The sequence below is a fragment of the Heterodontus francisci genome, chromosome 7, assembly GCF_036365525.1.
Source record: "Heterodontus francisci isolate sHetFra1 chromosome 7, sHetFra1.hap1, whole genome shotgun sequence".
NCBI classification, from domain to species: domain Eukaryota; kingdom Metazoa; phylum Chordata; class Chondrichthyes; order Heterodontiformes; family Heterodontidae; genus Heterodontus; species Heterodontus francisci.
Window position 1 is genome coordinate 57,467,890 of NC_090377.1, and position 20,382 is coordinate 57,488,271.

The 20,382-nt window shown below is 45.5% G+C and overlaps 1 protein-coding gene and 1 long non-coding RNA gene across 4 annotated transcripts in view; one reads left to right on the forward strand and one right to left on the reverse strand.

Moving 5' to 3' along the window:
* Positions 1–20,382, forward strand: part of fap (fibroblast activation protein, alpha) — a 141,557-nt gene that overhangs the window by 89,946 nt on the left and 31,229 nt on the right. For all 3 annotated transcript variants that reach the window (XM_068035239.1, XM_068035241.1, XM_068035240.1), the window contains 3 exons: positions 15,429–15,498; positions 16,616–16,810; positions 17,000–17,054. In XM_068035239.1, the coding sequence (XP_067891340.1) occupies positions 15,429–15,498; positions 16,616–16,810; positions 17,000–17,054 (320 nt within the window). The remainder of the gene's footprint in view (positions 1–15,428; positions 15,499–16,615; positions 16,811–16,999; positions 17,055–20,382) is intronic.
* The window catches only part of LOC137372002 (uncharacterized), a 91,529-nt gene that overhangs the window by 50,697 nt on the left and 20,450 nt on the right, over positions 1–20,382 (reverse strand). The gene's annotated exons all lie outside the window — the stretch shown is intronic.

Consider the following 20,382-nt stretch of genomic DNA (forward strand, 5'->3'; position numbering starts at 1 on the left):
CCTCTAACCTCTCTGAGTTTCAAGAAATTGCTGCATTTGCACGTTAATTTCCAATGAAACTGGCTACAGAACACTAGGATTGGTATTTAACAGCATGAGTAGCTTTTTAATAACAAGATTTATATTCCTGCAATGCCACACAACCTCTCCAGCTCAGAAAGGGAGCAAATTGTTGGAGCTGCGGGCTGACAAGTCCCCGGGTCCTGATGGACTTCATCCTAGGGTCGTAAAAGAAGTGGTGATTGAGATAGTTGATGCATTGGTCTTAATTTTCCAAAACTCCCTAGATTTCGGGGAATGTTCCATCAGATTGGCAAATAGCAAATGTACTTCCCTTATTCAAAAAGAGGAGACAGTTAGCTTGATATCTGTCTTAGGGAAAATGTTAGACGCTATTATTAAAGACATTATAACAGGACAAAATCATGAGAGGTATAGACAGGGTGGATAGCAAGAGGCTTTTTCCCAGAGTGGGGGATTCAATTACTAGAGGACATGAGTTCAAAGTGAAAGGGGAAAAGTTTAGGGGGGATATGCGTGGAAAGATCTTTACGCAGAGGGTGGTGGATGCCTGGAACGCGTTGCCAGCAGAGGTGGTAGATGCGGGCACGATGGCGTCTTTTAAGATGTATCTAGACAGATACATGAATGGGCAGGAAGAAAAGAAATACAGACCCTGAGAAAATAGGCGACATGTTTAGATAGAGGATCTGGATCGGCGCAGGCTTGGAGGGCCGAAAGGCCTGTTCCTGTGCTGTAATTTTCTTTGTTCTTTGTTCTTTGTTCTTTGACACTTAGAAAAATTCAAGGTAATGAGGCAGAGTCAACGTGGTTTTGTGAAAGGGAAGTCATGTTTAACCAATTTATTGGAGTTCTTTGAAGAAGTAACTTGTGCTGTGGATAAAGGGGAACCGGTGGATGTACTGTACTTAGATTTCCAGAAGGCATTTGATAAGGTACCATATCAAAGGTTATTGCAGAAAATAGAAGCTCATGGTGTCAGGGGGTAACATATTGGCAAGGAAAGAAGATTAGTTAGCTAACAGGAAACAGAGAGTAGGCATAAATGGGTCATTTTGTGGTTATCAAGATGTAACAGGTGATCAATACATGATCAATGCTGGGGCCTCAACTTTTTCCAATTTAAATAAATGACTTGGATGAAGGGACCATGAAGGTATGGTTGCTAAATTTGCTGATGAAAGGTAGTAAGTTGTGAAGTGGACATAAGGAGGCTGCAAAGGAATATAGATAGGTTAAATGAGTGGGCAAAGATCTGGCAAATGGAGTATAATGTGGGAAAATGTGAAAATGTCCATTTTGGCAGAAAGAATAAAAACGAAGCATATTATCTAAATGGTGAGAGATTGCTGAGCTCTGAGATGCAGAGAGATCTGGGTGTCCTAGTCCATGAATCGCAAAAGGTTACGAACAAACATACGAATTAGGAGCTGGAATTAGGAGCTAGGCCACTCTGCCCTTGGAGCCTGCTCCTCCATTCAATAAGTTCATGGCTGAACTGATTACTCCACATTTCCACCTACCCCTGATAACCTTCCACCCCCTTGATACGAACATACGAATCAGCAAGTAATTAGGAAAGCTAATAGAAAGTTATTGTTTATTGCAAGGGGAATTGAATACAAAAGTAGGGAGGTTATGCTTCAGTTATACAGAGCATTGAGTCATACAGCACTGAAACAGGCCCTTCAGCCCACTGAGTCTGTGCCAACCATCAACCACCCATTTATACTAATCCTACATTAATCCCATATTCCCAACCACATCCCCACCTTCCCTCAATTCTCCTACCACCTACCTACACTACGGGCAATTTACAATGGCCAATTTACCTATCAACCTGCAAGTCTTTGGCTGTGGGAGGAAACCAGAGCACCCAGCAGAAACCTACACGGTCACAGGGAGAACTTGCAAACTCCGCACAGTACCCAGAACCGAACGCAGGTTGCTGGAGCTGTGAGGCTGCGGTGCTAACCACTACGCCACTGTGCCGCATTTGGAGTACTGTGTACAGTATTGATCTCCTTATTTAAGGAACGATGTAAATGCATTGGAGGCAGTTCAGAGAAGGTTTACTAGACGAATACCTGGAATGGGCGGATTATCTTATGAGGAAAGGTTGGACAGGCTCAGCTTGTATTTGCTGGGAGTTAGAAGAGTAAGTGGCAACTTGATTGAAATATATAAGATCCTGAGGAGGCTTGACAGGGTGGATGTGGAAAGGAGGTTTCCCCTAGCGGGAGAATCTTCAACTAGGGGTCACTATTTAAAAGAGATGAGAATTTGTTTCTCTGAGGTTCGTGAGTCTTTGGAGCTCTCGTCCTCAAAACTTTGGAGCATGCGCGATGCTGAGGAAGTCGTGGACAGCACGTTTAGTGAATTGGTCACACCGCAGATTAGGATTGCTGAGGGAGAAAGGGAATGGGTGACCAAAAGGCAGAGAAAGAGCAGGAAGGCAGCGCAGGAGTCCCCTGCGGTCATCTCCCTCCAAAACAAGTATACCGTTTTGGATACTGTTGAGGGCGATGGCTCACCAGGGGAAGGCAGCAGTAGCCAGGTTCATGGCACTGTGGCTGGCTCTGCTGTTCAGAAGGGTGGGAAAATGAGTGGAAGGGCCATAGTCATAGGGGATTCGATTGTAAGGGGAGTAGATAGGCGGTTCTGTGGTCGAAAACGAGACTCCCGAATGGTATGTTGCCTCCCAGGTGCACGGGTCAGGGATGTCTCAGATCGGCTGCAGAACATTCTGAAGAGGGAGGGTGAACAGCCAGTTGTCGTTGTGCACATAGGCACCAATGATATAGGTAAAAAACTGGATGAGGTCCTACAAGCAGAGTTTAGGGAGTTAGGAGCCAAGTTTAAAAAGTAGGACCTCAGAGGTAGTAATCTCAGGATTGCTACCAGTGCCACGTGCTAGTCAGAGTAGAAATGAAAGAATAGTCAGGATGAATGCGTGGCTTGCGAGATGGTGCAGGAAGGAGGGGTTCAGATTTTTGGGACATTGGGACCGGTTCTGGGGGAGGTGGGACTATTACAAATTTGACGGTCTACACCTGGGCCGGACTGGAACCAATGTCCTTGGGGGTGCTTTTGCTAACGCTGTTGGGGAGGGTTTATACTAATGTGGCAGGGGGATGGGAACCAAATGAGGAGGTCAGTTGACAGTAAGGAGGTAGTAACTAAAGCCTGTAAGGAACTAGATAATGAAGTCAGTGTGACTAAGGGGAAGAGTAGGCAGGGAGCAGATGATGAACGCAAAGGGACTGGTGGTCTGAGGTGCATTTGTTTTAATGCAAGAAGTGTAGTAGGTAAGGCAGATGAACTTAGGGCTTGGATTAGTACCTGGGAGTATGATATTGCTATTACTGAGACTTGGTTGAGGGAAGGGCATGATTGGCAACTAAATATCCCAGGATATCGATGCTTCAGGCGGGATCGAGAGGGAGGTAAAAGGGGTGGAGGAGTTGCAGTACTGGTCAAAGAGGATATCACAGCTGTGCTGAAGGAGGGCACTATGGAGGACTCGAGCAGTGAGGCAATATGGGCAGAACTCAGAAATAGGAAGGGTGCGGTAACAATGTTGGGGCTGTACTACAGGCCTCCCAACAGCGAGCGTGAGATAGAGGTACAAATATGTAAACAGATTATGGAAAGATGTAGGAGCAACAGGGTGGTGGTGACAGGAGATTTAAATTTTCCCAACATTGACTGGGATTCACTTAGTGTTAGAGGTCTAGATGGAGCAGAATTTGTAAGGAGCATCCAGGAGGGTTTTCTAGAGCAGTCTGTAAATAGTCCAACTCGGGAAGGGGCCATACTGGACCTGGTGTTAGGGAATGAGCCTGGCCAGGTGGTTGAAGTTTCAATAGGGGACTACTTTGGGAATAGTGATCACAATTCCGTAAGCTTTAAAATACTCAAGACAAAGACGAGAGTGGTCCTAAAGGAAGAGTGCTAAATTGGGGGAAGGCCAACTATACCAAAATGTGGCAGGAGCTGGGGAATGTAGATTGGGAGCAGCTGTTTGAAGGTAAATCCACATGTGATATATGGGAGGCTTTTAAAGAGAGGTTGATTAGCGTGCAGGAGAGACATGCTCCTGTGAAAATGAGGGATAGAAATGGCAAGATTAGGGAACCATGGATTACATGTGAAATTGTGAGACTAGCTAAGAGGAAAAAGGAAGCATACATAAGGTCTCGGCGGCTGAAGAAAGACGAAGCTTTGAAAGAATATCGGGAATGTAGGACCAATCTGAAACGAGGAATTAAGAGGGCTAAAAGGGGTCATGAAATATCTTTAGCAAACAGGATTAAGGAAAATCCCAAAGCCTTTTATTCATATATAAGGAGAAAGAGGGTAACTAGAGAAAGGATTGGCCCACTGAAGGACAAAGGAGGAAAGTTATGCGTGGAGTCAGAGAAAATGGGTGAGATTCTAAATGAGTACTTTGCATCGGTATTCACCGAGGAGAGGGACATGACGGATGTTGAGGTTAGGAACAGATGTTTGATTACTCTCGGTCAAGTCGGCATAAGGAGGGAGGAAGTGTTGGGTATTCTAAAAGGCATTAAGGTGGACAAGTCCCCAGGTCCGGATGGGATCTATCCCAGGTTTCTGAGGGAAGCGAGAGAGGAAATAGCTGGGGCCTTAACAGATATCTTTGCAGCATCCTTAAACACGGGTGAGGTCCCGGAGGACTGGAGAATTGCTAATGTTGTCCCCTTGTTTAAGAAGGGTAGCAGGGATAATCCAGGTAATTGTAGACCGGTGAGCCTGACGTCAGTGGTCGGGAAGCTGCTGGAGAAGATACTGAGGGATAGGATCTATTCCCATTTGGAAGTAAATGGGCTTATCAGTGATAGGCAACATGGTTTTGTGCAGGGAAGGTCATGTCTTACAAACTTAATAGAATTCTTTGAGGAAGTGACAAAGTTGATTGATGAGGGAAGGGCTGTAGATGTCATTTACATGGACTTCAGTAAGGCGTTTGATAAGGTTCCCCATGGTAGACTGATGGAGAAAGTGAAGGCGCATGGGGTCCAAGGTGTACTAGCTAGATGGATAAAGAACTGGCTGGGCAACCGGAGACAGACAGTAGCAGTGGAAGGGAGTTTCTCAAAATGGAGACATGTGACCAGTGGTGTTCCACAGGGATCCGTGCTGGGACCACTGTTGTTTGTGATATACATAAATGATTTGGAGGAAAGTATAGGTGGTCTGATTAGCAAGTTTGCAGATGACATTAAGATTGGTGGAGTAGCAGATAGTGAAGGGGACTGTCAGAGAATACAGCAGAATATAGATAGATTGGAGAGTTGGGCAGAGAAATGGCAGATGGAGTTCAATCCGGGCAAATGCGAGGTGATGCATTTTGGAAGATCCAATTCAAGAGTGAACTATACAATAAATGGAAAAGTCCTGGGGAAAATTGATGTACAGAGAGATTTGGGTGTTCAGGTCCATTGTTCCCTGAAGGTGGCAACTCAGGTCAATAGAGTGGTCAAGAAGGCATACGGCATGCTTTCCTTCATCGGACGGGGTATTGAGTACAAGAGTTGGCAGGTCATGTTACAGTTGTATAGGACTTTGGTTCGGCCACATTTGGAATACTGCGTGCAGTTCTGGTCGCCACATTACCAAAAGGATGTGGATGCTTTGGAGAGGGTGCAGAGGAGGTTCACCAGGATGTTGCCTGGTATGGAGGGCGCTAGCTATGAAGAGAGGTTGAGTAGATTAGGATTATTTTCATTAGAAAGACGGAGGTTGAGGGGGGACCTGATTGAGGTGTACAAAATCATGAGAGGTAAAGACAGGGTGGATAGCAAGAAGTTTTTGCCCCAGAGTGGGGGATTCAATTACTAGGGGACACGAGTTCAAAGTGAAAGGGGAAAAGTTTAGGGGGGATATGCGTGGAAAGTTCTTTACGCAGAGGGTGGTGGGTGCCTGGAACGCGTTGCCAGTGGAGGTGGGCACGATGGCGTGTTTTAAGACGTATCTAGACAGATACATGAATGGGCAGGAAGTAAAGAGATGCAGACCCTTAGAAAATAGGCGACATGTTTAGATAGAGGAACTGGATCGGCGCAGGCTTGGAGGGCCGAAGGGCCTGTTCCTGTGCTGTAATTTTCTTTGTTCTTTGTTCGTTGTTCAAAAGATAGTGGAAGCAGAGTCTTTAAATATTTTTAAGGCAGAGGTGGATAGATTCTTGATAAAGGGGATGAAAGATTATTGGGGATGACGGGAATGTAGAGTCGAGGTTACAATTAGATCAGCCATGATCTTATTGAATGGTGGAACACAATCGAGGGGCCAAGTGGCCTACATCTGCTCCTAATTTGTATGTTCGTATGTACTTGAAACTGTGCAGTGTCATTCCTGCAGGTAGTAACTTCTAATGCATTTGCAAACAACACTGATTTGCTGATCTGGGTTATTGCAATGAATAATATTCCCATTTACAACACTCTGATAACCTAGACTCAGATGGGAAGATGGGCAGTTGGATAGATCTGAACTCAGCCAGGGAGCAAACCATTCAGGTGGATCCGGAGCAGGGCAGGGCTCAGTTGGGGATGCCCATTATGGGCTATTAATTTGTTTAAACTTTTTAACACATTCAGAGATTATTGGTTGAAATAAGAAAATAATTTTTATAGCACTATCTTATTTATTCAAACAGGCTATTTTTAATGCGGTATCTATTAAGTACACTTTGTCTATTAGCTTTATAGGCTGAATTTTACTGCGGCTTCAGGACACTGACACCAGGACCAAATTGGAGTCCCGAGCCCATACTTGCTGGCAGCAGGACCAGCTCAGTAATATTCCTGGAAGCAGCTTCGTAATTGGCCACCTCTGAGCTGGACAGGATGCAGATGCTGCTGGCCCAATCAGAGGGCTGGCAGCTCTGAAGCCTTGGCATCCCCATGAGAGAGGTGGGCACCCTCTGAGGAAATTTTAATTTAATATTCTGGATGGCCAAGGTGAAAGGCGCTGTGGATTGGAGAGAGAACCCCCTCCAGTACAGTATCAGGGCAGTGGGCAATGTCTTTCCTCCCAGTGGCCCCTTCTATGGGCCATGGAGCCTCTGGCTCCAATTACCTCCCAAGCTGGCACAAGGAGACTGTCTCGATAAAGCTGGCAGCCTCCATCCACGGCGGGGAACTGCCCTGCTGCCAGCAAAATGCCCGTGGCCCCAAAAGATCAACCATAATAGGGGATTTAATTATTTAAATAACCTGCCTGCAACCAGTCCAGCTCCCAGCTTGCCACTGGGAAACCTCCCTGGCAGCAGGAAAGGTCAGGGAGCCATCCTGACACAGCTCCCTGCTATTTTATCAGCCCCCCAGCACCATCTCCCAGCCTGCCATCGCAGGCCCAGGAAAATGTCTGCCCTATTTGTCTAGGAGGCATACTTAGGTTAAATGTTGAACAATAAAAGACCAGCTCGTCTGTCTATTGTATTGTCCTTAAATATTAATCCATCTGTTAAGATGGACTTACAATTTATCCACTTTACAACCCACAAGTCCATTAGATAGTACTGAGTCAAGCATAGATGTATTGTTAGCTTTTCCCTGTTTTAAATGAACAAAGAACAAAGAAAATTACAGCACGGGAACAGGCTCTTCGGCCCTCCAAGCCTGCGCCGATCCAGATCCTCTATCTAAACATGTCGCCTATTTTCTAAGGGTCTGTATCTCTTTTCTTCCTGCCCATTCATGTATCTGTCTAGATACATCTTAAAAGATGCCATCGTGCCCGCATCTACCACCTCCGCTGGCAACGCGTTCCAGGCACCCGCCACCCTCTGCGTAAAGAACTTTCCACGCATATCCACCCTAAACTTTTCCCCTTTCACTTTGAAATCATCTGTATTTGGTGACAATGAGAGAACACAGGATGACAAATTGTAGATTTTATAGGGATTACATAGAATTTACAGCACAGAAACAGACCTTTAAGCACAAAGGGTCTATGTCAGTGTCTATGTTCCACACAAATCTCTTCCCACCTTACTTCATCTCGCTCAATCACCATATCCTTCTATTCCATTCCCCCAATTTACTTATCAAGCTGCCCTTCAATACATCATTGCCATTTATCTCAACCAGTTCATGTGGTTGGAAGCTCTACATTTTCACCATTATAAGCAAAGAAGTTTCTCTAGAATTCCTTATGGTATTTCTTACTGATTATCTTATATTTATGATCCATACGCCTGAATTTTGTTAGTTGGTTGCAGGTCCCAGTGGTGGCACCAAAAACTGGGCTTATCCTATTGTTGGGGGCAGGCCATGAGGTGCTGGTGCCATCTTTAAAATGCTGCCAGCCCTGCTTCTACTTCTGCCTTTCACTGATACAGTGAATCTGGAGTGCTGCTGGAACCCCCTCTATTGCTGCTGCTATTGTAACTCCTGGACCACCCCTCTACTGCTGCTGCTGGACATTCCTGGAACTCCCTCTGCTGCTGTTGCTGGACCCCGCCCTCTAATGCTGCTGCGTCTCCTGCACTTCTCTGTGCCCCTGCTCCAGGACTGGACTGGATGGAGCGGGAGCCAACTGGGGCAGTGTCCGAGGCATGACACTGGGTGGCCCCACGGTTTAGTGATGCCTCCCTGGAGTTTCTTCTCCAGGCTTCAAGGGAAAGGGAGGAGATCCTCTTTCCAAGGGATGGCAAGAAGAGACTTTCCCACCTGAGCAAGCAAGCCTGGATGGAGATCTCAGAGGAGGTCAGCAGCCATGGGTCACCTCCCCCCACCCCTGGAACTAGGTCCAGTGCCACAAGAGGATCAATGACTTCCTTCACTCTGCCAAGGTGAGTCCTCCATATCCCTGTCCTCTTTGGGGTTTGTATGTATCTATACGGGAGGGGGCACTACAAAGGAAAGGAGTGACCACAAAGGTGGTGAGGCATTACCACATTCTGTCAGATGCTTTCCACAAGCAGTAACAGAATTTTGCATTCTACAGGCTTCACCAACAGTCACATGGTTCTGGAGATTAACATTCCTAAAGTAGTACAAACTTGTGTGAGAGAAACCCCATTTAACAGCATGTTACCAAAAGAAATGCAATTTCTTTGATGGTACCTCATCCAAAGAAAGGATGATGAAAAAAATCAGAGGCTGGAAGCCTGAGGAGTGAATGAATGTGTAAAGTGGTGTGACCCCAAACTGTATTGCTGTTTCTTTTTTTCCCTCTTTCTAAACCCAAAAAAACCCATATAAATGAAATCCAAGGAATTTCATGTTTTCCCTTTTGGGGGAGGTGTCAAGCACATCAGAAATGCGATGATAAAACATTCATGGACTAACTCTGAAGAGTTATGAAAAAACAGACTTTGTATTTCAAAAGCTAACCTTTATTTTAAAAAGGGAACAATTGTCCAAAATGGCCACCGAAGAGAAAGGGGATTGGCCTTTTGTGTAACCAAACAGTCTGACAAAGGACAGATCTTCAAAGCCAAAAGATGTCAATGAAACCCATCTTACACCTATCCTAAAAGCATTCCAGAATCGAATGTCTTATAAAACAAAGGAGATGTGAAGTAGCTACGTCCTGGGCCATTGTGCAATCACCATGGGGCAGAAACCAGATTGTCTGCTAACAGGAGGTGAGAAATGATATAGTTTTACCTTATAAAAAGCCAGCCAGAGAGAGAGAGAGAGAGAGACTGACCCAGATGTGAAGCTACTTGTAACAGCTGGCATTCCAGCAAGCCAGAAAGCCGATGCCCTGCTCAAAAATTTGACATATATACAGCAGAGAGAACTCGAAGTGACCCATCATGTTCAACAGAACCTTCAATCAAGAGAGAAATCGACAATCATTTCAGGCCTGCAATTATCTAGAACTTGAGTCTCGAGAATTGAACAGGTTTATTGTAACCTTCCTCCCCCACTAAAAAAAACCCTTCCTCTTCTCTATCTTGTGGTTCTTATGCGTGTGTCTGTGCGCATGTACTAGCGAATGCATGAGTGGATGCGGTTGTGACAATTTCGGGATGAGGCATATGGATCAATAAGCAATTGGCCTTCTCTTTTTAAAACCTACAAGAAAACCTGTCACTATCTGTTTATTTGAAAAATAAAGCACCAAGGGGCTAAACTCTTAATACAAATATACTTGCTGCAGTCAGGTGGGGAGTTGAACAGTGGGAACTACCCGTGTCACATCACATGGCTGTAACGCCGCCATTATCTTCCCTGAGAGTGGCCATGGGGAGGAGCCATTTGGGAGACTCCATTAGGTGACGAGATGCTGCCGCTAGCAGTGGTGTCCTGTTGTTCTTCGTGAGAGGTCTAACTGAGTCCCTCTTTCTGCTTTCATGAGAAACGGCCCCATAATACCATGGAGACATTGAGGACTGGCCATGATGTGGATCTGGATCCCTGATGTGTGTCCTCTGACACCAGCAGAGGAAGAGGCTCTGGAGCTAGTGGGGGCCAGGGCGGCTGTGCACTCATGGACAGTGAGACTGGATAAAACGCTAGTTCGGTCACAGCTGGAGTACTGTGTACAGTTCTGGTCACCACACTATAGGAATGATGTGATTGCACTGGAGAGAGTGCAGAGGAGATTTACCAGGATGTTGCCTGGGCTGGAGCATTTCAGCTATGAAGAGAGACTGGATAGGCTAGGGTTGTTTTCCTTAGAGCAGAGAAGGCTGAGGGGGGACCTGTTTGAAGTATAGAAAATAATAAGGGGCATTGATAGGATAGTTAGGAAGAAACTTTTTCCCTTAGCGGAAGGTGCAATAACCAGGGGGCATAGATTCAAGTTAAGGTGTAGGATGTTTAGAAGGGTTTCAGGAAAACGTTTTTCACCCAGAGGGTGGTTGCAATTTGGAACACACTGCCCGAAGGGGTGGTAGAGGCAGGAACCCTCACAGCATTTAAGAAGTATTTAGATGAGCACTTGAAATGCCATAGCATACAAGGCTACAGGCCAAGTGCTGGAAAATGGGATTAAAGTAGATAGGTGCTTGATAGCCGGCACAGACGCGATGGGCCAAAGGACCTGTTTCTGTGCTGTATAACTCTATGACTCTATGGAGTATCCATGCGAGAGAGTGAGGAGACATTGTGTTCATGTGTCCTCCAGCACACTTCTGGAGACCTACATCACGCATGGGTGGCATGAGGAGATTGCTCCCTCAATGGGCGGCCAGTGTAGGCACAGGCCGCATTTAGCCAGCATCTCTGATGTGTCAGTCCGTGTGGTGAAGCTGGGCGCTAGGCACTGGAGTGAAATAGGAAGGAGGCAACAGGCAGAATACAATGAGGTGAGTCTTTATTGAGTTCTGTTTGAGAGGCCACCATGGTGGCAGGAATCATGTATGTATCGAGATTGTGTTGTGCCTCCCTTAAGGGTCTCTGGTGAAAGGGGATCAAGATCCAAAGCTGTCTGCTCAGTGGCCTCTGCCACATCCTCGTCGTCGGATGAGGACTGGTGACCAATCATGTCTCCTTCATGCAAGGCCTCCCCTCTCTGTTGTGCTAGATTGTGCTGAGCACAACAGAGCACCACAGTAGGCAAGACCCTCGCTGGGGCATATTGCAAGGCTCCACTGGATCGATCAATGCACTGGAACCTCAGCTTCAGAAGCACAACGGCCTGCTCAATGGCTGCTTGGGTGGACCCATGGCAGGTGGTGTTCCTCCTTTGCTGCAGTGCAAGGGTTCCTCACAGGCTTGAGCAGCTACGTCTTCATTGGGTAGCTCTTGTCCCTGAGAATCCATCTCTGAAAGCGAACAGGAGGCCTGAAAAGCTGTGGCACCTGGGACTGTCAAAGTATGTAGGCGTTGTGGCTGCTTCCGGAAAGTGGGCACAAACCTACAGTCAACACCTTCAGTGGTAACAGACCAGTTACACACTGATGGAATGGAAGCCCTTCTGTTGATGAAGGCTGCTGGCTGCTTTGTGGGAGACTTGATGGTCACATGTGCAGTCGATGACGTCTTGCACCTGGGCATATCCAGCGAGGGCCCCAAAACCAATTGCCCTCTCTGCCTGACTGTCAGGGGCAGTCATAGAGTTTTGCAGCACAGAAACGGGCCCTTCGGCACAACGCGCCTATGCCAACCATCACGCACCCGTCCATTCTAATCCCATTTTCCTGCATTTGACCCGTAGCCTTGTATGCTATGGTGTTTCAAGTACTCATCTAAATACTTCTTAAATGTTGTGAGGGTTCCTGCCTCTACCACCTCATCAGGCAGTGTGTTCCAGATTGCAACCACTCTCTGGGTGAAAAAAAATTTCCTCAACTCGCCTCAACTTCCTGCCCCTTACCTTTAAATCTATGCCCCCTGGTTATTGACCCCTCCGCTAAGGGAAAAAGTTCTCCTATCTATCCTATCAATGCCCCTCATAATTTTGTATACCTCAATCATGTCCCCCCCCACCCCCCCCCCCCCCCCTCAGCCTTCTCTGCTCTAAGGGAAACAACCCTAGCCTTTTCAGTCTCTCTTCATAGCTGAAATGCTCCAGCCCAGGCAACGTCCTGCTGAATCTCCTCTGCACCCTCTGCAGTGCACTCACATCCTTCCAATAGTGTGGTGACCAGAACTGTACACAGTACTCCAGCTGTGGCCTAACTAGCATTTTATACAGCTCTAGCATAACCTCCCTGCTCTTATATTCTCTGCCTCGGCTAATAAGGGCAAGTATCCCGTATGCCTTCCAAACCACTTTATCTACCTGTGCTTCAGTGATCTATGGACAAGCACCCCAAGGTCCCTCTGTACTCCCTAGGGTCCTACCATCAAATGTATATTCCCTTGCCTTGTTCGTCCTTCCAAAGTGCATCACCTCACACTTCTCAGGATTAAACTCCATCTGCCACTGCTCTGCCCATCTTACCAGCCCATCTATATCCTCCTGTAATCTAAGGCTTTCCTCCTCACTATTTACAACACCACCAATTTTTGTGTCGTCTGCGAACTTACTGATCATACCTCCTATATTCACGTCTAAATCATTAATGTACACTACAAACAACAAGGGTCCCAGCACCGATCCCTGCGGTACACCACTGGTCACAGGCCTCCATTCCATACATACAGTACCATGCATAGTCACTGGCCCTCTTGAACAAGGCATCGGTCATTTCCTTAATACAATGATCAGCTGCTGCCTGGGAGACCCCACACATGTCCCCTCTGGATCCCTGGAACGAGCCAGACATGTAAAAATGAGTGGCATAATGATCGTCGGGACCACGGCCATTGGGTATCTACCAATGCCCACAGGTCACAACTAGTCCTGCAGCATGGTGTGTAATTTGGTGATGCCCTCCCTGGAGAACCGCAGTCGTGGCTGACGCTGAGGCAAGTTCAGTACACTCAGTACATTCTCTGGTGTAGATAGGTCCTTCTTGGTGTGGCTGGCTGCTGCTGTTGTCCTATTGGAACTTCACAGGCGGGCGCAGCTACATCCTGGCCCTCCCTCGCTGCACGGCATGGGTCAAAGACTGAGTGTATGAGACCCACGTCAGCTGATTTGCAGGGAAGAACTTGCCTTGGGACCTTCCCGTTGTTACTCCCTGCTGAAAAGGTGCTAATGCCCCTCAGTGCCCACCCTTGCAGAGAGCCCAGCACCCAAGACTGTGCCAACCTTGCACCTGAGAGTGCTCACACTCTTGCACCTGAGACTGTGCCCACCCCACCCTTGCACCCAATACTGCACCCACCCTTGCAGAGAGCCCAGAACCACAGGTCAACAATGCCCTCCACACCCCCCATTCCCCTTCCACTATTCCCCATGGCTGCCTGGTGGCTCTGAGGCCTTGCCTTGGTGCATCACCTTTAAATGGCCGGGGATCTGAAGGCATGAGATGCTTGTGTGCCAATGACTAAATATGAAACCCCACTCCTCCCCATAAAGTTTGCTTCACTTCAATGCAAATACTTTCTAACCAGCTGTTTACCAATCCAAATTGCAATCCTGCCACTTTGTGGTGGCAAAGTTGCCTTGGAGCTTTCCCACTGCTGACAAAATGTGGAACTAACAGCACAATGTTGAGTTTTAGATGTGCGCGTCCATCCTGATTTTTTTTTGACCCTGAAAGCCTCCACCAGCACGCCTGCTGGCCGCATTAAATCCAGCCCTCTCATGCTGACACTCGCTGTCAGGGGAGTTCAGGGGGGTGAGCTATGAAAGAAGGTGGTCTGTGGTCGAGATGCAGCCATGCATCTGTCAGGTTAAAATGAAAGCCTAGACATTGCAATGCTACCCTCCCCATGTCGTGCACCCTCCCGCGTAGTCACATACAATTCTCAAAAAGGCGAGTAGTACGGAGCACTCTCCTTTGCAGAACGCAAGAGGTCGTTGGCCCTCTTCCTGCACTGGAGCCAGTTGCATTGGGAGACACCAAGTGACCTCCTCTGCGATTTCCACCTAGGCTTACTTGGTAAGGTGGTAGGACCTCTTCTTGCCATCGCTGGGGAAGAGAACCTCCCGCCTTTCCATTGCAGCATGGAGGAGAATCTGCAGGGAGGCATCACTGAACCATGGGGCCACCCTTTGTCTTGCCTTGGCCATCATCTTCTGTCCTTCTCGGGGTGGGGGGGTTGGTGTCCAGGAACCAGTCAAGCAAAGCGTTAAGCTGCAAATGACTCTACGGCAAGAGTGAATGAAGGGCTGGCAGGCCTTTAAATATGGCATCAGCACCTACTCCAGACGCCATAATCGCCGACACGCATTCCACCCCCGCCACGTAATTGGGGGTGTGGGGACCCGCACCTCCACTATGCAAAATGGCCACCCGCTGCATAATTGCAATGGGTCGGCCGCCCATGTGATCTGGAATAGTGCCCTTTTCAGGGCCTGGGGGCAGGCTCATTAAATTTAGCCCATGTGTGCATCACCCTCCAAGTTTGCTTGAGCTCTTTAAGTGAACAATTACTCACATTAGTATCCAGCATAAAAGTTTCACTTTAATAAGCAAATATTAAGGGGTTGTAAAGTGCTACACACTTCTTATTTATTCATTTGAAGCCACTATTATTTGGATTATCTCTCGGGATCACAGTAGTCTTCCAAAAGTATATCTAATCCAAGGGTAAAATGAAGCAAACCGTGAAAGTGGCAAAATGATATTTGTTCTTGACTCACCAAGAAAACAGCTTGATCGGAAACTATAGCGCACACTTCTAAAATATTCTATTTGGAAATTGGTTAATGTTTAATATGTAGGTTGAGAGCACTGATAAGCATTACAAATAAATCACCTATGTGTACCTACAGGGAAGTGGCTTATCCAGCATCAATATTTGCTTAAAGTCTGATAAGTAAAAAATAAAAAGTGGCAATATTTTATCTTTGTCATATTCCAATACAAATTGTGTTCTATGTTAAAGACAATTGTGTTAAGTGGTACTAAATTAATTTTTTTTCAGATTATTGGTATCAGATGATACTTCCACCACATTTTGATAAATCAAAAAAGTATCCTCTGCTCATCGATGTGTAAGTGTAATTCCAAAGTCTACTTTTCCCTAAAAAACTAAACTGCTGAAAGCAATGACATCTAGTATGACCTATTCCTCTCTTCCCACTTTTCTTAATGTCTTATTTTAAACTGCCAAAATAATCTTATCCAGAGAATATGGCATTGAAAGTCTAGATTTGTACTATGTAGAAGCTGAGGGATTCTTTGTAACAGTAACTTCCTTATATTGATTCTGGCTTAATTACACAATACACAAATTCGTTCTGATTCCATGGCCTTGATTTTAACTCCACTGCTCCTCCGACTGGCAAAATTTAGTTGGGGTGGGTAGTGGGGGGAAGCAGTTAAATTGGAGCAAGAGACTTGGCCATTGCTTTACTGCCTGATCTGCAGGCAGCAATGACACCTGTCCCAAGTTGTCAAAGCCCTCTTTAAATATACAGATTGGGTTCCAATAATGTCAACAGGGCCAGATCTGCTTCTTTAACCTGAGGCTTGAGCAAGGAAAGAGTGATGGCTCCTCACCAGGCTAAAACTGGTAGGAACAGCAGCCAGAGCCAAGCCCAGTAAAATAAGTTTTTAAGACTTTATTTCCTTCCTTGCAGACCACGAGAAGCAAGAATGCTCCTCTGAGTCCCAAAAGGAAGCCTTGAGCCTCTCTTGCTCTGTTGACATCTTGGCAAGTGATATGCTAACGAAGCCCAGCCCCTAAAATCGCTTGTGCTTTGGGGCAATTTCAAGCATTATCAGTGCAAATGCAAATTGTGATGTAATTATAAATGTAGTGAGCTCTAACTTTATCTCACCTATTCTGCAGCATCATTGGATACAAATACTAATTTACTGAGTTTATAGGTACAGTTACACAAATCTTGTCAACTCAAAGGCTTTGAAACTTTGGAAAAAATCTGAAATATATATTATATCTGGCAAATTATAAAATCAAAGAAATCTCTTCTATTCATTAATTCAGACTTGTTACTTTAAATAAATTTGGTGGGAAAATATTTAGGGATGTAGGAATAATTGAAGCCTGTAGGGCATTTTCAGAAGATTCTTTGAATGTTTTAAGCCAATATTAAAGTATTTTCTTCACAACCAGAACTATGAATGTTGCTGTGACATTTCTTTCAGGTATGGAGGGCCTTGCAGTCAGAAAGCTGATGCCCGCTTCTCAATTGACTGGGCAACTTATCTCGCCAGCACAGAGCAGATTATTGTTGCCAGTTTTGATGGAAGGGGAAGTGGCTATCAAGGCGACAAAATAATGCATGCGTTATATCGAAGGCTGGGCACTTATGAAGTGGAAGATCAAATCAGAGCAACAAGGTGCACAATTAGTCAGAGCTAAGAATAATGTATTGCGCATTACTTTTGTTCTTTATTAACGTAAATTGTTACAAGTGTTCCACATGTATAAAATATTTAAAATACTGACTTTGAAAAAGTATTGGAATATGCAAACAATTTATTACTTACACGTTCAATAAAACTGAGCAATATTTTGCTTCTTTGTAGAAAATTCATTGAAATGGGATTCATTGATGAGGCAAGAATAGCAATCTGGGGATGGGTAAGTTCTCAAATTATTTGTGGCAAAAGTATGATTCTCTTATGGTTTTGTATATTATGATTTGTTTTGTATCACCCTACTGATAAAAACAACAGGCATCCTTGCAACAATATTAATTCAGCAGGACACTTGGGTAGTCAAGACAGATGTACCAAACAGAAAATGCATTTTTACTTTCCCTTTAATTGTGTGAGCCTAGAAAATGAGTAATTCAACTATAAAGGACAACATAGCCATATTCAATTCTACCTTCCCGGACCTTCTAGTTGCACAGACAATTTTGTGAGAGTCACTGTGAGTGCTCAAAAATAGAAACCCTGGCTGTTTTTTTTTCTGCTGCAGGTCACCTACCACTTTAGTACAGTTACAATTTCTCAGCAAAATCAGTTAATTTAGCACTGAAAAGGGATCAAACCTGTGACCTTCCTGAACTGTATAATTCCCATCCCACATTATTGCAGGTATTTGTGAAACCACTGACACTAGCTGGGTGAAATATTTTATTTTTCAATTTTTTTACAGGCCAAAAAAGTTAGCTGTTATTAAACCAGACAATTTGGAGTTTGCTGTTGTAATATACATGTTGCTTTTCTATTTCTTTTATCATTCAAGTTTCTGGTTGTGAAGAAAATACTTCAATATAGGATAAAACATTCATAGAATCATAGTACAGCACAGAAGGAGGCCAGTGGCCCATTGATTTTGCACTGGTTTTTTCAAAGATCAATCTAGTTAGTCCCACTCCCCCAGTCTTCATATCACTGAAATGTGTATCTTTTCTTGAAGTATTTATCCAATTCCTTTTTGAAGGCCACCACTGAATCTATATCCACCACTCTATCAGGCATTGCACTCCAAATCCTACCACTCATTGCCTAAAAAAGTTTTTCGTCATGTTACCTATGGTTCCTTTGCCAATCACCTTAAATCTGTGACCTCTTGTTATTGACTCATTAGCCATGGGAAACACTTTCTCTTTATTTACCCTATCTAGACCGTCATGATTTTGAACAACTCTATCAAATCTCCTCTTGGCCTACTCTACTGTAAGGAGAACAACCACAGCTTCTCCAGTCTAACTATGTAACTGTAATCTCTCAACTCTGAAACCATTCTAGTCAATCACTTTTGAACCCTCTCCAAAGCCTTCATGTCCTTCCAAAAGTGTGGTACCCAGAATTGGATACAATACTCCAGTTCAACTTACCCTCTAATTCTTTTTTGGGAGTGCGTGGGTGATTTGTTTAAGTGCGCAGCGCCTTTAAATTTTTTTGCATAGCCATGCATGAGTGATAGGTTAAAGGGGCTAACTCATGTGCAGCATGTGTGGGAACTTTAGGGGATTGTTGTGTGGCATTACAGTTTAGAGGCAACATTGCTCCAGCTGGGGCCAAACTAGTGTTTTATATAGTTTTAGCATAACTTCCTGGCTTTTGTACTCTATGCCTCTATTTATGAAGTCCAGGATCCCATAAGAAAACTGAAATAAAAACAGAAAGTGCTGGAAAAACTCAGCAGGTCTGGCAGCATTTGTGGAGAGAGAAGCCGAGTTAACACAGTGGCGTAGTGGCGAGCACCGCAGCCTCACAGCTCCAGGGAACCGGGTTCGATTCTGGGTACTGCCTGTGTGGAGTTTGCAAGTTCTCCCTGTGTCTGCGTGGGTTTCCTCCGGGTGCTCCGGTTTCCTCCCACATGCCAAAGACTTGCAGGTTGATAGGTTAATTGGCCATTATAAAAATTGCCCCGAGTATAGGTAGGTGGTAGGGAAATATATAGGGACAGGTGGGGATGTGATAGGAATATGGGATTAGTGTAGGATTAGTATAAATGGGTGGTTGATGGTCGGCACAGATTCGGTGGGCCGAAGGGCCTGTTTCAGTGCTGTATCTCTAAACTAAACTAAACTAAACTTAACGTTTCAGGTCAGTGACCTTTCATCAGAACTGGCAAAGGTTAGGAATGTAATAGGTTTTAAACAAGTAGAGTGGGTGTAGGGGGTGGGGGGGGAAGAGAACAAAAGGGAAGATGTGTGATAGGACAGAGGGCTGGAGAGATTAACTGACAAGGTCATGGGACAAAGGCAAAGAGAGTGTGCTAATAGTGTCATGAAAGACAAAGCATTAATGCAGAGGGGCTGTTAATGACAGAATAATGAGCAGCCCTAGTCAAAAGCACAAACATGAAAAAACAGTAGACAGGCACATGGTTAAAAAAAGTTGGAACAAAATAAAATAATAAAAAAGGGCCAGTCATGCTCTGAAATTATTGAATTCAATGTTCAGTCCGGTAGGCTGTACATGCCTAACTGGAAAATAAGGTTCTGTTCCTTGAGCTTGCATTGATGTTCACTGGAACACTGCAGCAGGCCCAGGACAGAGATATGGGCATGAGAGCAGAGGTATGTTTTGAAATGGCAAGCAACCGGAAGCTCGGGGTCCTGTTTTTGGACTGAGCGGAGGTGTTCCGCAAAGTAGTCACCCAATCTGCATTTGGTCTCCCCAACGTATCGCATTGTAAACAGCAAATACAGTATACTAAATTGAAAGTACAAGTAAATCACTGCTTCACCTGACAGGAGTTTTTGGGGCCTTGGATAGTGAGCAGAGAGGAGGTAAAAGGGCAGGTATTACACCTCCTGCGATTGTATGGGAAGCTGTTGTGGGAAGGGGACGAGGTGTCGGGTAATGGAGGAGTGGAACAGAGTGTCACAGAGGGAACGATCCCTTCGGAATGCTGACACGGGAGGCGAGGGAAAGATGCATTTGGTGGTGGCATCATGTTGGAGGTGGCAGAAATGGTGGAGGATGATCCTTTGGATGTGTAGGCTAGTAGGGTGGAAAGTGAGGACAAGGGGAACCCTGTCGTGGTTCTGGGAGGGAGGGGAAGGGGTGAGGGTAGAAGTGCAAGAAATGGGTAGGACATGGTTGAGGGCCCTGTCAACCACAATGGGGGGGTATCCTCGTTTGAGGAAAAAGGGAGACATATTAGAAGCGCTGTTGTGGAAGGTTGCATCATCAGAGCAGATGCGTCGGAGACAGAGAAATTGGGAGAATGGAATGGTGTCCTTGGAGGAAGCAGGGTGTGAGGAAGTGTATTCGAGGTAGCTGTGGGAGTCAGTGGGCTTATAATGAATATTAGTGGACAGTCTATTCCCAGAGATGGAGATGGAGATAGAGAAGTCGAGGAAGGGAAGGGAAGTGTCGAAGATGGACCAATGAAAAGGTGAGAGAAGGGTGGAAATTGGAAACAAAGATGGTAACATAAACAGCTTTGTTAACCTGCCCTGCTAAAAATTTGGGCACAAACTCCCACAGGTCTCTGTTTTTTC